Genomic DNA, 13,604 nt, shown 5'->3' with positions numbered 1-13,604 from the left:
AGGCTGCTGCTTTTCCCCTTGGGGATGTATCTCAGTACCAGGTACAATTTTAATTCTTTCATATTTTCTAGGAAAAAGTGTACTCTACGTAAAGGAAAAGCAAAATGTCATGAGTAGTTTTTCACAGAACTGTGTTCTAAATAGGCTTAATAGCATATTTCAGTCTAATGATTCTTACCTTTATTAAATCTTACCTTGGTCTTAAGTTTTTCAGTTGTTTGGACTTAAATGATAGGTTCCTTGGAGACAGGGATTTGTGTTTCGTTAACTGCTATATCCTGTGGATTAAGACAGTGCCTGGCACACAGTAGGCATACATTGAATGGATGTAAAATTTTAGTTGACAGACTTACCCAATATCCATGGTACCCAGCCTCTGCATTATAGGAGATGCTTGAAAAAGCATCATGCAATAATCTATACTAAACCACAACTAAAGCCACATACATAATCGAAATGCACTGAGGACAAGTTCTAGTGATTGTACCTTGTCACTTTTACTACAGAAATTTCCAAAAGCTTGTTAGAACATGTTACTTCCATGTGGTTTTGAGTAGGAAAGGAAATCCCTTGTGATTTAAAACATAGTTTTCCATATTCATAAGTTATAGTAGTTCAAAAGTAGTAATTTAGCTAGATCAGAATTAGTCTTTAAAGGCCATGCTGGAAACAACAAAATTCCTAAATTCTAAACTGAGAACTAATTATTTCAGGCTGTTTCCAACAAAGCGTGAGGTATGGGAAGTGAAAAAATGGGGCTCCAGTTACACACTCCATTCTCCATTTTATTTAGCTTGTCTCCTTGGCCTAAGTTCCTTAAGTTTAAGTAGATTTTCTGTGCTTTTCAGACTTGCTACATAAAAACTGCTTTTGTGACTCCATAGGATCTATGCTTCAAGGCCATCTTGTTATTGTTAATGACTGGTAATTGCCCCAGGTACAATGGCCTGTTGCTGTTTGCAATTTAGGGGAACTAACTCCCCACCCCAGTTTTCAGTGATAGTCTGAAACAGAGTGGCTGCCTAATCAGAATCCAAAAGCCATTTCTTAATGCCCTTTTATGCTGTTCCTTGGGGTATCGAAAATGTGCTATTTATATTCTTTTATTTTGACCCTGCCTGAAACTTTGGTAGGTTTGGTCTCTTGCCTACCTCTCTACAACTAAACTGAAGATTTGTTCTGAAAGGTGAGTAATAATAGGGGGAACAGGTTTCTATTTTCTGTGTTTGTAATTACCAGATTTTCTCTTCTGTTTATATATTGTTCTGATGTAAAGAACCTTAATAGTTATATAAAATTAGACTTTTGTAAATAAATATAATTTATTAGAAAAAATGACATCTTTTTACTAAGTAAATTGGATTTGTGTCAACTTTTCATTTAAGCACCCCTCATATGCAGCAGTTTTGTGCTGTGAGAGGCTAGATGCCCGCATTGTTTCCTCAGTGTCATACTTGATTTTCTCTATGAAAATTAGACCAAAGAAAGTCTGTCAGCAACTTGATGCACTTTTTCAAGTTTCAGATTTTTTCTTGAAAATAGAGCAGGTATTAGTTTTAAGAGAAAAATTAATCCTTTCATATACCGGCCCAATCGTTTTTGCAGACACTTCTGATAAAATTTTTTAAAATATCTTAGGGCTAAGAGCAGTTTTATCACATTAATTGGTATGTGAATTGTGAAGCTATTATAAAAGCATATCTTCCAATGTAAAAGATAATTTCACAAAATCCAGTATGTTGAACCACAGTGATGTATCAAGTCCCGTTCTGGGCTGAGCATTGTTGAGTCAGCAGGGCCCTTTGGACATTCATTGCAGTGAATTTTAGTGGATTAGAATTTAGACTTTTAGAGGACTGGGAGTGGGGAATCAGGAGACTTAATTCTGAGTCATGGGCAAGCATCTTTAAATGTGGTTAGGGGCACCTGGGTGGCTGTCTGTTGAGCGACCGACTTCGGCTCGGGTCGTGATCTCACAGCTCATGAATTCGAGCCCTGAGTCTGTGCTGAGAGCCTGGAGCCTGCTGGGATTCTGTGTCGCCCTCTCCCTGCCCCTCCCCCACTTGTGCTCCCTCTCAAAGATGAATAAACATTAAAACTTAAATGTGACTAATGGTATATAATGGCCTACACCTAACCATATCTACCTCATTTGAACTTACTGCTGTGGTTTGGGTTTGAAAATGTTCTAAATTTGTATAATATTAAAAATCTTATTTCTGGGGCACCTGGGTGGCTCAGTGGGTTAAGTATCCAACTCTTGATCTCAGCTCAGGTCCTGATCTCAGGGTCATGAATTCAAGCCTCACACTGGGCTCCATGCTGGGCGTGAAGCCTACTTTACAAAAAAAGATCTTGGGGTACATGGGTGGCTCAGTCGGTTGAGCATCCAACTTCAGCTCAGGTCATAATCTCAGAGTTTGTGGGTTCACACCCCACGTTGGGCTGTACGCTTGACCGCTCAGGGCCTGGAGCCTGCTTCAGATTCTGTCTCCCTCCCTGTCCCTCCCTGGCTCACTCTCTCAAATAAACACTAAAAAAAATTTTTTTTAATGAAAAAATCTTATTTCTAATACCATGAAGGCACAAACTAGAGAATTTTACTAAGTGAAATTTAACTTTTTCTTCTCTATAAAAATAAAGCTTCAACTACATTGTATAACTGTGGTGCAGTGAGAAGACCACTGAATTGATAACAAAAACCTAATACAACAACTAAATAACTCATGCCCCTGTAAGAAAATTGTTTTAAAGCCACTCGGACGGTTTTCTAAAATATCAAATTTCAGGGGTGCCTGGCTTGCTCAGTCAGTTGAGCATCCGACTTCAGCTCAGGTCATGATCTCGCAGTTTGTGAGTTCGGCCCGTGTCAGGCTGTGTGCTCAGAGCCAGGAACCCGCTTCAGATTCTCTTTCTGCCCCTCCCCCACTCACACTCACTCTCAAACATTAAAAAATATATATCAAATTTCCTTGCTTCCCTAAAAAGTTATACTGAATGTTGCACGTAAGTTTTTGTGAGGACTTGGAATTATCACTACAAATAACAGTATGGGCAATGCAGGCCAAAAGGCTTGTACATACCTGGTCAACCATTTGATGTGGTTGTCAGTTGCAAGGTTACCTGGTTACCTCTGTAGTCCACACATAACCTGTCTGTATACACACAACATCCTCACTGAACAAATCTGGGGGAGGCAATACGTCACCAAACAAAAGTGCTTCTCTGGAAGCAACAGAATCATTAATGGTTGGGAGATGTATCCCTCACTATGAAAATGTGGTTCCTATGTTCCATATAGCAAGTGATCAAGAGTTTGTATCTTGAGTTTGAGCCATGGAACTAGTAACCCCCCTGCCAAAGTATGCCCCTGAAAGATCACAACATATTACAGGATAGTAGTGTAAATAGTTTATTTGCTCATATGCCATGAAAAGACCAGAAAAGTAACATGAACTGCTTTTTTATAAAACATTTCTAATATTGCTAAGAAGCAGGCCCATTAATAAACAAAAGAACATGCCAACATTATTGTCTATCTGTAGATTAATAAATAGGTAATTATTTTAATATATGCTCATTAGCACTGAGCTTTGGAAAACAGCTGCTTGTGATAAAGGGCCGACTACTTGTGTTGTAGCTCATGGTCAAATTGCTTTTTTCACCAAAATGAATGTTGAGTCAACAGACAAAATCTCAGCATGTTCTTTTTAAAGTACACATTTATGAAAATGTGCTAGCAGGTGGCAGTTTTAAAAGTAATTTTTTGTAAATAGGTATGCTAAAGTGAAATGTGGTAACTGATCCCTAAACTGTCCTTGTAGTTAAATATATATATTAAAAAAAAAAAACCTATAAGTTAAAATAACATTCAGATTGTATAGCACAGGCTGATGCATTTTTAAACAATATTTACAATATTACCCAGAGGCTTAGGTGGGAATTAAAGTGTAAAAACCATAAAAAACTGCACCAATTTTATAGCAAAATATCTGTACATTTAAAAAGAGATCATATAACTACACATTATCCAAGGAAAATGGGACCTTCACCAAGGAGCTCACATAAGCACAACATAAAATAAGATTCAGTGGTTAAATACTATACAATAAACTTTACAATTAATATATTGATGTAATGTACCAAGAAGGTAAGCCAGAAGCAGAATGTATATTATGGAAAGTACAAATTAGCTTTAGTCCAGTTTCTGACTTTGGAATGGATCAAGTGCCCTGCCAGAGAGGAAGGAAAAATAACAGTGGCTTAGTTGGCCATTGATTTAGTCCCATTACCTATCATGTAAGCTTAATCCCAATGTGAATATTTCAAGCAATTTAATTGCAATTTCCCATAAAGTAATGTGGGAAATACAAGAATTTAGCTTTGATATGTAATGCAAAATATATCCAATTTATAAAAGGAAGAAGAAGGGGGAAAAAAACTTGCGATTGTCAGAATAAGGCTGGGTTAACTAACACTACTAGCTAGCAGAAGTAATCTTGAATGCTTGTTGATAAAGCTTAATGAGCTTCTCCCTGGCTAGCAAGGCACCAATTTCTATTCTCAGGATTGGCCCATAATAGTCCTCAGAAATCCTAATACTGATTACTGAGATGTTAATTTTAGTGCTAATTAATAAATACATTTGCATTATTTTTTTTAAAAGCTGCCTCTAGCTGAAGAACACAGTACTGCAAATAAATCTTACACAAATCTGTATGCCACTATATCCTTGCATTCATACCGGTGAACTTTTCTCACAGGGCATCATAACCCTAGCACAGAAGTAGAATGTGTAATGAGATAAGAGTTGAGGGACTTATCCTGTGCCACTGCAATACATCCTGTTTGTACTTCGCTGGGGCTTGCTTATGGACAGCAGTCTGTCATGTGACCTTTTCCTTCTTCCATGTTGCAAGCCCTTTAAAATACAAAGTTGATGGGTATGGCTAAAACACAAAATTCCTTAAGACATCTCAGCAAAGGAAACCCAGAGCAGATTACATCCACGTTATTTACAGCTTATCAGGAAACCAGGGTGTGCCATCATGGGACAATCACAATGGCAGATAATGAATGTAATACGAAATTTACATTTTGGTTAAAAAATTGGATAATATACTGGTGTAAAAAGATACCTAATCAAATCAAACCCTATTGCTTTGATTAATCTGAGCAGGTACTTCCACTTTTAGGCACTTGTTAACAAAGGTTGAAAGGAGAGCCCGTCATTTTTAAATTCCTATGTGTTTGCTAAATCTGAGCCCTTAGAATATTTTATCAATGTTCAAGGTTGCAGTTAAAGGGTAGCGCATAAAGTTCATGTGGAGAGTTTCATTCACGCACTCTCTACTCATACAGGCAGGTCTCAGGTTCACATGGTTATTTCGGCACCATTAACAGAACGCAAGTTCTGATCATCAAAGCGCCGCCTGACACTTCTCCTCACCGCATCGGCTCGTCTGTATGGTTGGTTTCTAAGATCTGTAAAGAGAAGATTACCAATAAGAGAACTGCAACCTTTAGTATCATGTGTCTAAGCAAGACAAAAGTCAGCTGGCAGCCAATCAAAGCAGCTTGTGTAGAAGAGTCAGCTAACAGGCCCTTCAAAATTCATTGAGTATTTGAGCCAAGGACATGTACTTTGCCCTCAATATTTAAACAAAGCAGGATGTAATACTGGTGTGATTCTGGAACTTTTAGAAAAATACAGAGGAGAGGCAACTGCTCCTGTCACTGGCCAGAGTCTAGCTGGAGTCTTATTTTGAAGTGTTTCTTCAATTGGAAAAAGCTGTGGCTTAGTTTTCTTTGTTTTTGTTTTTGTTTTTTCTGGAAACTGAGTATCAACAATAATTAAAATGAATCTTAAACTGCAAAACTAATAAGCCCTGTCCTATCTTACCTGAAATTTTAATCCAGGAAGGACACTATGCTTATTTTGCAGAGGTTCCATAATTTTTATTCAATATTAGCTGAAGTCCATTTTTTATTTCGTGAATTAGACACATAATGCCCAATTAACCACTAAAGAAAGATAATCACTAAATCAAAATAATTCTCTATTTCTGTATGTTCTGTCCTGCCATAAGTAGTTCCTGTTTTTCATTGAAGGGAAGAAGTTGAATGGGCCCTCCTCAATTTTCCAGTTTGTTTAAAATGTTTAAAGAGAATGTTTAAAATGCCTAACATTAAAATAACAAAAACAACAAAGCTTTGTTGAATAAGTGAACCAATCACTGCATATTGGCTCAAGAAGCCATTGTTCTAATGGGATAAAGTGGCATGAACAAGGGATTTTATTCTATGTAAGTATTCTTTAATATGAAAACATGCTTTGCCTAGCACGCAGGTAAGCTGCTTTTGATAGGGCAGGGCAGGCTTTGTACTTTTTCCCACTGTTTCATTTAATTAGTATATATTTCCCTTTCATTAACTTAATATTATTGACTTCTGTTAGGAAACATTCTATATCTTGAAGGGGAAACATAAACAACAGAATTAAAGCAGATCAAATCTTTGTTTATCCCTTTACCTACTAAGTAGCTTGAAAATGGAGCCAGTGGGCCATATCTGGCCTACAGAATGTTTGGCCTCCAACTTGTATTTTTAAATACAGTTTCCTGATCTTTAAATAATTAATGTAAAAAACAAGGTTTCTGATTTCCCTTGGAAAACTGGAGGGCTTGGCAACACTGAGCCCAAATTTTCACATGGCAAAAACAGACTGGAGCTGAGTCAGTGCTGAGACGTAAGCTCCTGACTCCTTGGAATTTGGTACCCTGCCCTTCTAAATTCAAGGGAAGAATAGTTTTGTATGCCTTAATCCACTCAAGCTTCTGCTTCTTGGCCCAGAGTGGTAAGGAAAGTTCAGAATTCCACTTCTGGCTAAGTGACTTGTAGCTCTGTGATGCCTGAGTCTTCTGAACAACTGGCTGTAAAGATCATCATCTTCAAAGGCCATAAAGATCATGTTCCCCGGCCAGGAAGTGCTCTCAACTTCTTCAGATCAAAAGAGGTTAACTGCTTAACTCGAAGGCCAAGAAAAGGGTCGGAGAAGGACAGCCTAGCACCCAAAGCAGGTACAATCATCAGCAAATACCCTTGCCCAAGCCATCACACTTAACAACATGGAAGCAGGCCAGAAAGAGTCCAACAGAGAGGCTCTGCCTCACATCACTGAAATGCGAGGTTACAAAGACTTCTCCCTGGTCAGACTCTCACCAGTATCACCCTCAGCCATAGACTGAAACCACTGATCTGCATACAGAGAGAGGAGGAAGCTAAGTAAAAAGTGATGCTTGCCAGCTCTGTGTATCCTCCACCACCGGTGTGCTAGAAGAAATCCTTACCCTCGAGTGAACATTTGGAAATTTAGTGATATTATTCTTCTTTAAGGCTAAACAGAAAAAAAAACAAAAACACAAAATGATGGTTAAGTAAAAATGGGATGAAAATGGAAAGCAATTCAACTTAGTGCTTAACATACCCGGCATGTTAGCCAACAGAGGAAGAGAGTGGGAGGCCATTAATACAAGAGGTGTTAGATAAAACAAGGGAAAGAGGAGAGGATCTTCCCACCCATCCCCTCTGACCACCCAAATCCAAGCTGCTTTGAAATATGGCTCCAGAATGATAGTCCAGCAGCAAAGCTGACAGGAACATTAGCTGAGTAGATGACAGTGTCTAGCCTTGTTAATAAGCACTGGTGGGTAAGTACACTGCAGGGTGGGCAACCACACACCACATCCTATGAGATCCTCAGTGACAGAGGCACATACATAACAAGCGCAATTCACAGACAAGCTAATGCCACAATCAAAACAGGTACCCCGTTCCATGTCAATCTCAGCACAGGAAGCTAATGGTCATTTCCAATTAGAATATGTGCTTCTCTTATCCATTTTCTAATCAACTGGGCCCTGCAGAGAAGTTTGTCTCTTATCTAGCCATCAGGAACTGAGGGCAGGCTGTTACTTCTTGAAAATCTGGGGTTTGGTTTTGTTTTGATTCTAAGAACAGTGGCATTCTCTGAGAATAGGTTTTTGCTATTAGTGTTTCTAGTTGCCACCATCCTGACCAAAGATGCAGGTCCAAATATGATCTCATCACAAGAGAAATGCCCTGGATTTGACACGGAACCGAGCAACAGTGAAGAAGCACAAATGAGGAAAGACTATGGAGAGCTCCTAAAGCCTTTGTTTTCACTTCCTGCCTCACAGCCTTGTTCCAACGTGATATCTGAATGTGGGCATGACACTCAGGAGAAGACGTGGAATATACAGCTATGGATTGCCTATATCAACTTATACAGATTTCTAGGTCCAAAGGGCTACTTGCTTATACCATGAGCTCCATCATGCTGTGGGTGATGGCTACAGATGGTATAAGAGAGTTAAGAAAGACCCAATTTACAACTGTGTGTAGTTCACACTTTTTTCTGCAAATCATTTTTAAACTTTAGAGCACTCTGCATTCCTGAGCACTTGCACACAGTTCATTTCATCAAAGCATGTTAAGTGAGTACAGAAAAGAGGCTGGTTTAATATCTGTACATTCATGACAAAATAGCAAGTGCTCAATAAATGTTAGGTATGGTAGTTACTGTTATTAATGACTATCATTTTGTGTTCAAAGACACTAGCCCAAAAGACTTGTAACAGCCTACTTGGTCCGAATACTAATTCTCAAAGTAGTGCTCTATTTATAGTGTTTTTCTAAAAATTTCTGCAAGCAATTCTATTAATCCAAATCCCTCAGACTCAGACCACCATAGCCGTGTGGATTCCTAGACATACTGAAAGTGGCAGTGAGTAAGCAGTAATGACTGAAATGCAAAACCATGCAGTGTGAAGGCAACATAAAATATAACATGGTGGAGACAGCAATTCCATGCTAGCATATTGGGTGGCCCTAACAGACAGACAGAGGGGCATAAGAGGTCAAAAAATCTGTAGCAACCTTTTAAGAGCATCAGGTGAGAAAGAGTAATAGTTTAGTAATGGTATTCCTCAGTGAGAACAGGTTCGCAGAAAAATCGAGAGCCACGCTTGGCGGTGCGAGCAGTAAAGGGCACAGTCTTCAGCACTGCATTGAAAATGATAGCCAAATAAGACAAACAGCAGAGAGTAAGAGCCAAGATCTATCATATTAGTACATGGTTAGTGCTTTGTTAATCATACCTGGGGAAGGTGAGGGGGGGAAGGGGGGAGGTGGCCAGGGAAGGAGGGAAAGGCAATATATACCCAAGTGAGTTCATAAAGTCTAACAGAGTTAGTCAGTCTGGGGCTTGGTGGGTGGAAAGTATTTTAATGAGAATAAAACCTGCTCTGTAAGCCGATACTCATTCACCTCCAATGGTGGCTGAACGATTAGGTCAGGCAAATAGAAACTGGACATTTCACTCAGTTTACAAGCCAGGTGTCACTGACATGGAGAACAGACTGATGGAAAAGGAACTCTAAGTTCTTAATATGCGAGGCTCGATGCTCGTCTCCCTGCAGTTAATCTTATTACGGCACAGAGGCTAGCAGGTGCTTACCCAAAAAGATCTGTTCCTGGTCTTGCTCAGAGCAGAGCTTCTCCCTCAGTGTGGGGGAAACAACAGGGGGGCTAAACAATGGGGACTTTCCCTAGGGGCCATCTGCAAGTCACTGCAGAGTGAACAATGAGACACTGGCAGACATGCGTGTCCAGATTACGTGTGCGCCATACCGAGGCACTTCACCGGCCACTTACCTATCCACTGACGACTGAGACGGCTTTACTCTTGGCCAGACACTCTTTATTGACTTCCTGTTAGTGATTTATTTACCTATTTTATTTCCTTGGGTTTGAGCTTGTGGGAAAAAAAATTGTGATTTTGGTGGTTTGGGATCGATCCCTATTTACGATGCTGACTGAGCTATTAACAAAAAATGAGAAGTCAAAAATCTGAAAGTTACATTTCTTAAAAATTAGGACAATGGAGGAAATGTGACTAATGACTGCACATTTGATATTAAAAAGTTGTTAGTTTTGGAGGTGTGTGATAATGGTACTATGGCTGTATTTGTTTGCTTTATTAAATAGTCCTTATCTTTTGAAGACGCCAACAGAAATATAACCAGATGAAACTGTATGTCTTAGATTTGCTTCAAAATAATCCTACAGGTTGGTAAATGGGGAGCAGGCAGAAGCAGACAAGTAACAAGACTGGCCATGAGTTGAAAATTATTAATAGGTGATGAGCATATGGGAACTCATCATACTATTCTCTACAGTTTTGCATGGCATATTTTCTAAATTTCCTACAGCAAAAAAAAAGTTTGAAGTCTCTTGGAAGCTAACAAACAGTATTCATATGCAACAGACAAGAAAGGAAAGTCACTAGTAGCCACAGTCATAAGGTAGTGGCTCAAATTACTTTCCCGATCTGTAAGAGAATGCAGTATCTCTACAAAACGGATTCAAGCAGCAAGCATTAGGCTACAACTTAATCAGACAAGGACCAGGCTGGGTTAGGCACCACTCACTGAAAACCGTGGGCTAGCAGCCTGCTGGCCCATTAGAATGAAAGCACTGGCTCCTTATTTCCTACTGTCCTCAGTTACGTTGAAGGAGTAAAAAAGCTCGTAAAGAGCATGCTGGAACAATGTGCATTGACTCCGGTTAGTACACAACCCTGCATGGGCTTTATCCATAGTATTTATCTTAACCAGGCACTTGGGTAGGAGTGGCCACATAGAAAATGGAGCAGGCTAACAAATCAAAGACAATGGAAAACCATCAGAAGGCGGGGCCTGGTGAAATCTGCAACATTCCAATGATAATGAGAAACAGATTTTTCAGAGAGTGCTGGGTCTCCTTGACAGGCAGTATACAGCCACTATAAATATGCTTCTAACACTAGCATGGAGTTCCCCTTTATTCTGGACCTGAATAAAGTCACCTGAAGAACTTGTAAACCCTGGATAAAAGCAGCAGCACAATGGGCGAGTAGCTCACTAGGGGTAAGATCAGTGGGGTCTCTATGGGCCACAACGAGAAAATATCTTTTACCTGTGATAATGTCTTCAATGGCGCCATCTTTCCCTTCATATACATGTCTGTTATCTTTAACTTGTCGCCTTCTTAATTCTGCAATTAATTCTTGCTGCTGCCTCTTTGATTTGTGGGAAGGAGACTGAGCAGAAAAAAAAAATGGCAGAGATTAGTGGGACCAGCACCACTGGTCCAAATGTGCGTGATCATTGAATAAGCAGCCTCAGACAAAAACACAAATGGCACCATTCCAACATTCTGCCCACAGAAAAACTCAGAAAGCTTCTGGGACGAAAACAAACTTTCTCTGAAGCACACACAAAACTCCAGCTGGCAGCAGTGGGAAGGCTGGATCCTGCAGCCACAAGAGACAGCTGGTATTAACCATGGACTTCTTAAACTTTGGTGCAGAGGACCATGATGAAGAACACTCTGATTTGCCAGCCTTTGTGGTCTTTACCTAGGCTGCTTCCCTCCAGGGAATGCTCCTCCCCATGCCTTGTAGCGAAGCCCTCCAGCTCTCATGGCCAGCACCAACGGCAACCCCATGAAGCCTTCCCTGGACACTAAGCAGTTACTCATCAGGTTATCTGGTGTGACCTCACTGTATATCCACCTGAGATTTTAAGTGCCTGATCTCCGTAAACTTGGAAATGCTACACAAACATGCTCTTCACCTCATTCCACTGTATGCTGAACAAAGTAGTGAGTAACAAATCCATGTGCCACGTCTGCAAGCCCTAGAAGGAAGCTGTAAGGCTCCTGTGCAAATCCGGCTTTTTGCCCCTCTTTCCTGCTGGCTTCGAGGAACCACGAGGGCCTCCCCTCCCAGGAGGACAGTCTCAGGGGTCAGGCACTTCTCACCTTTGGGTCCTGCTGCTCCATCAGGGCTTCTTGCTCCAGGAGTTTTTCCATGAGTGCTTGTTCCTGCTTTTTCCTCAGCTCATTTTCCTCTTCGGCTTGCTGGGTCAAATCAAAAGAACCCAAAGATTACGTCAGTAGGAATGATGGCAATCAAGATTCTTTTAAAGTCACTCTTAGACAATCCTGATGAGCCAGGAATCAGAGTGAACAGAAAGCTTACAAGATCTACCACTTAAGTCTATGCAGGGCTCTGATCTGGGCTTTCACTGTTGGTCTATAGGACATCTCCTAGCAATTCCAATTCTAGTCCAGAAATCCCTTCCTGATGACCCCCTTCTCCACTCACAATGCTCCTCAGTCTCCGTCCCACAGATGTGGGACTTCTGGCAGCTCTGCTCCGTGATTGTCACATAAGTTTATTTTGCTTCCAGAATCTGTCCACCTACCTACAGTTTCTCTGAAAGCAGGAGTTCAGATTCCTCTCCTTGTGCCCGCGGTTAGGGGGAAATCTCCATTCATTCGCCTCTTATTTCCTTCAAGGGTCTCACCTGAGTGACACTCTCAGGTCTCTCCCCACAGCTCACTCCTCCCCAAGGGCGGCAGAGTGACTAGTCTGATAAATTGGGACATGGAATCAAACAGGCTCAGCTCAGCTCAGCCCTCTTGGGCATTCTCTCTTTTGAAGCCAGCCTCCCTTAAGTGTGGTCCCAGCACATCACAAGAATCACTTTGAGTGATCTCTGCAGCACACTGGCATCACCAGCCCAGTGAACCCAGGGTACCACAGTCAGCAGCAGCTGGTGACCGGTGACATTCTCACCTCTCACAGCTCCCAGTGATTTTTTGCCGTGTTTGGGTTTATCCCCACTTTTCCTTTTGCCAACAGCTTGTGATTATCACGGCTACACAAAGCCATGCTGAGAGAAGATGGCTAAATAACGTAACCTTCCGAATTTCAGTAAAAGGCCAAAGGATAGTTCTGGAGCTAGAGAAGTGACCCACTATATCCGACAGGATGTTTCTCAAAAATGATGACCCTGCCACCTTCTTCCTCCTCCTCCGATCATACTCTTCCTTCTTCCACCAAGGTTATAGGGTAGATAACCCTGGAGTGTAATGTCTGCAATATCTCCTAAGTATAAGAACATCCCTTAACGCCCCCCCTCAACCCCACCTCCCCCCCCCCCCCCCCCACCTCCCGGTCCTTCCTTCTCAGGAACAAATTCTTCCAACACATACCTCTTTGGGTCACATGATTTTTCAAAACCATAGCCCTGGATTGGGTCAAATATCCTATTTAAAGGAAGGGCCACTGAGCGCCTGGGTAGCTCAGTCAGTTAAGCATCCGATTCTTGATTTTGGCTCAGGTCATGATTTCACAGTTTGTGAGTTTGAGCCCTGCATCAGGCTCTGCGCTGATAGTGTGGAGCCTGCTTGGGATTCTCTCTCTCTCTCCCCCCCTCGCTCTCTGCCCCTAACCCATACCCCCTCATGCTCTCTCTCTCAAAAGAAACAAACTTTAAAAAAAATAAATAAATAAAGGAAGGGCTATTATTGGTCCAGATGAGGAAACAGACAGTAACTATCCTTCCTGGTGCCATCTTTCAGTCCACACTAGAGAAAGGTCTGGATGACCTAAAGGCCTGGGCAGGACACACCCAAGCAGGCTGTCTCTGACCTCAGCTACAGAGCCCTTGCCGGAGGCCTGAGTCTGCTCCCTT

At 41.1% G+C, this 13,604-nt stretch overlaps 1 protein-coding gene across 14 annotated transcripts in view; it reads right to left on the bottom strand.

Annotated features, from left to right (window-relative positions):
• Positions 1-3,396: 3,396 nt before the first annotated feature.
• FMNL2 (formin like 2) overlaps positions 3,397-13,604 on the bottom strand; it is a 312,817-nt gene continuing 302,609 nt past the window's right edge. For 5 of the 14 annotated variants that reach the window (XM_045033814.1, XM_045033818.1, XM_045033823.1 and 2 more), the window contains 3 exons: positions 11,884-11,982; positions 11,038-11,161; positions 3,397-5,484 (listed from right to left, as the gene is read on the bottom strand). In XM_045033814.1, the coding sequence (XP_044889749.1) occupies positions 5,375-5,484; positions 11,038-11,161; positions 11,884-11,982 (333 nt within the window). In that variant the 3' untranslated portion in view covers positions 3,397-5,374. Of the gene's footprint in view, positions 5,485-7,302; positions 7,397-8,958; positions 9,085-11,037; positions 11,162-11,883; positions 11,983-13,604 lie in introns of those variants that run through there. The other 9 variants (XM_045033816.1, XM_045033821.1, XM_045033822.1 and 6 more) reach the window with 5 other exon arrangements.

Source organism: Felis catus, chromosome C1 (assembly GCF_018350175.1).
Source record: "Felis catus isolate Fca126 chromosome C1, F.catus_Fca126_mat1.0, whole genome shotgun sequence".
NCBI classification, from domain to species: domain Eukaryota; kingdom Metazoa; phylum Chordata; class Mammalia; order Carnivora; family Felidae; genus Felis; species Felis catus.
This window is presented reverse-complemented; position numbering and strand designations above follow the sequence as displayed.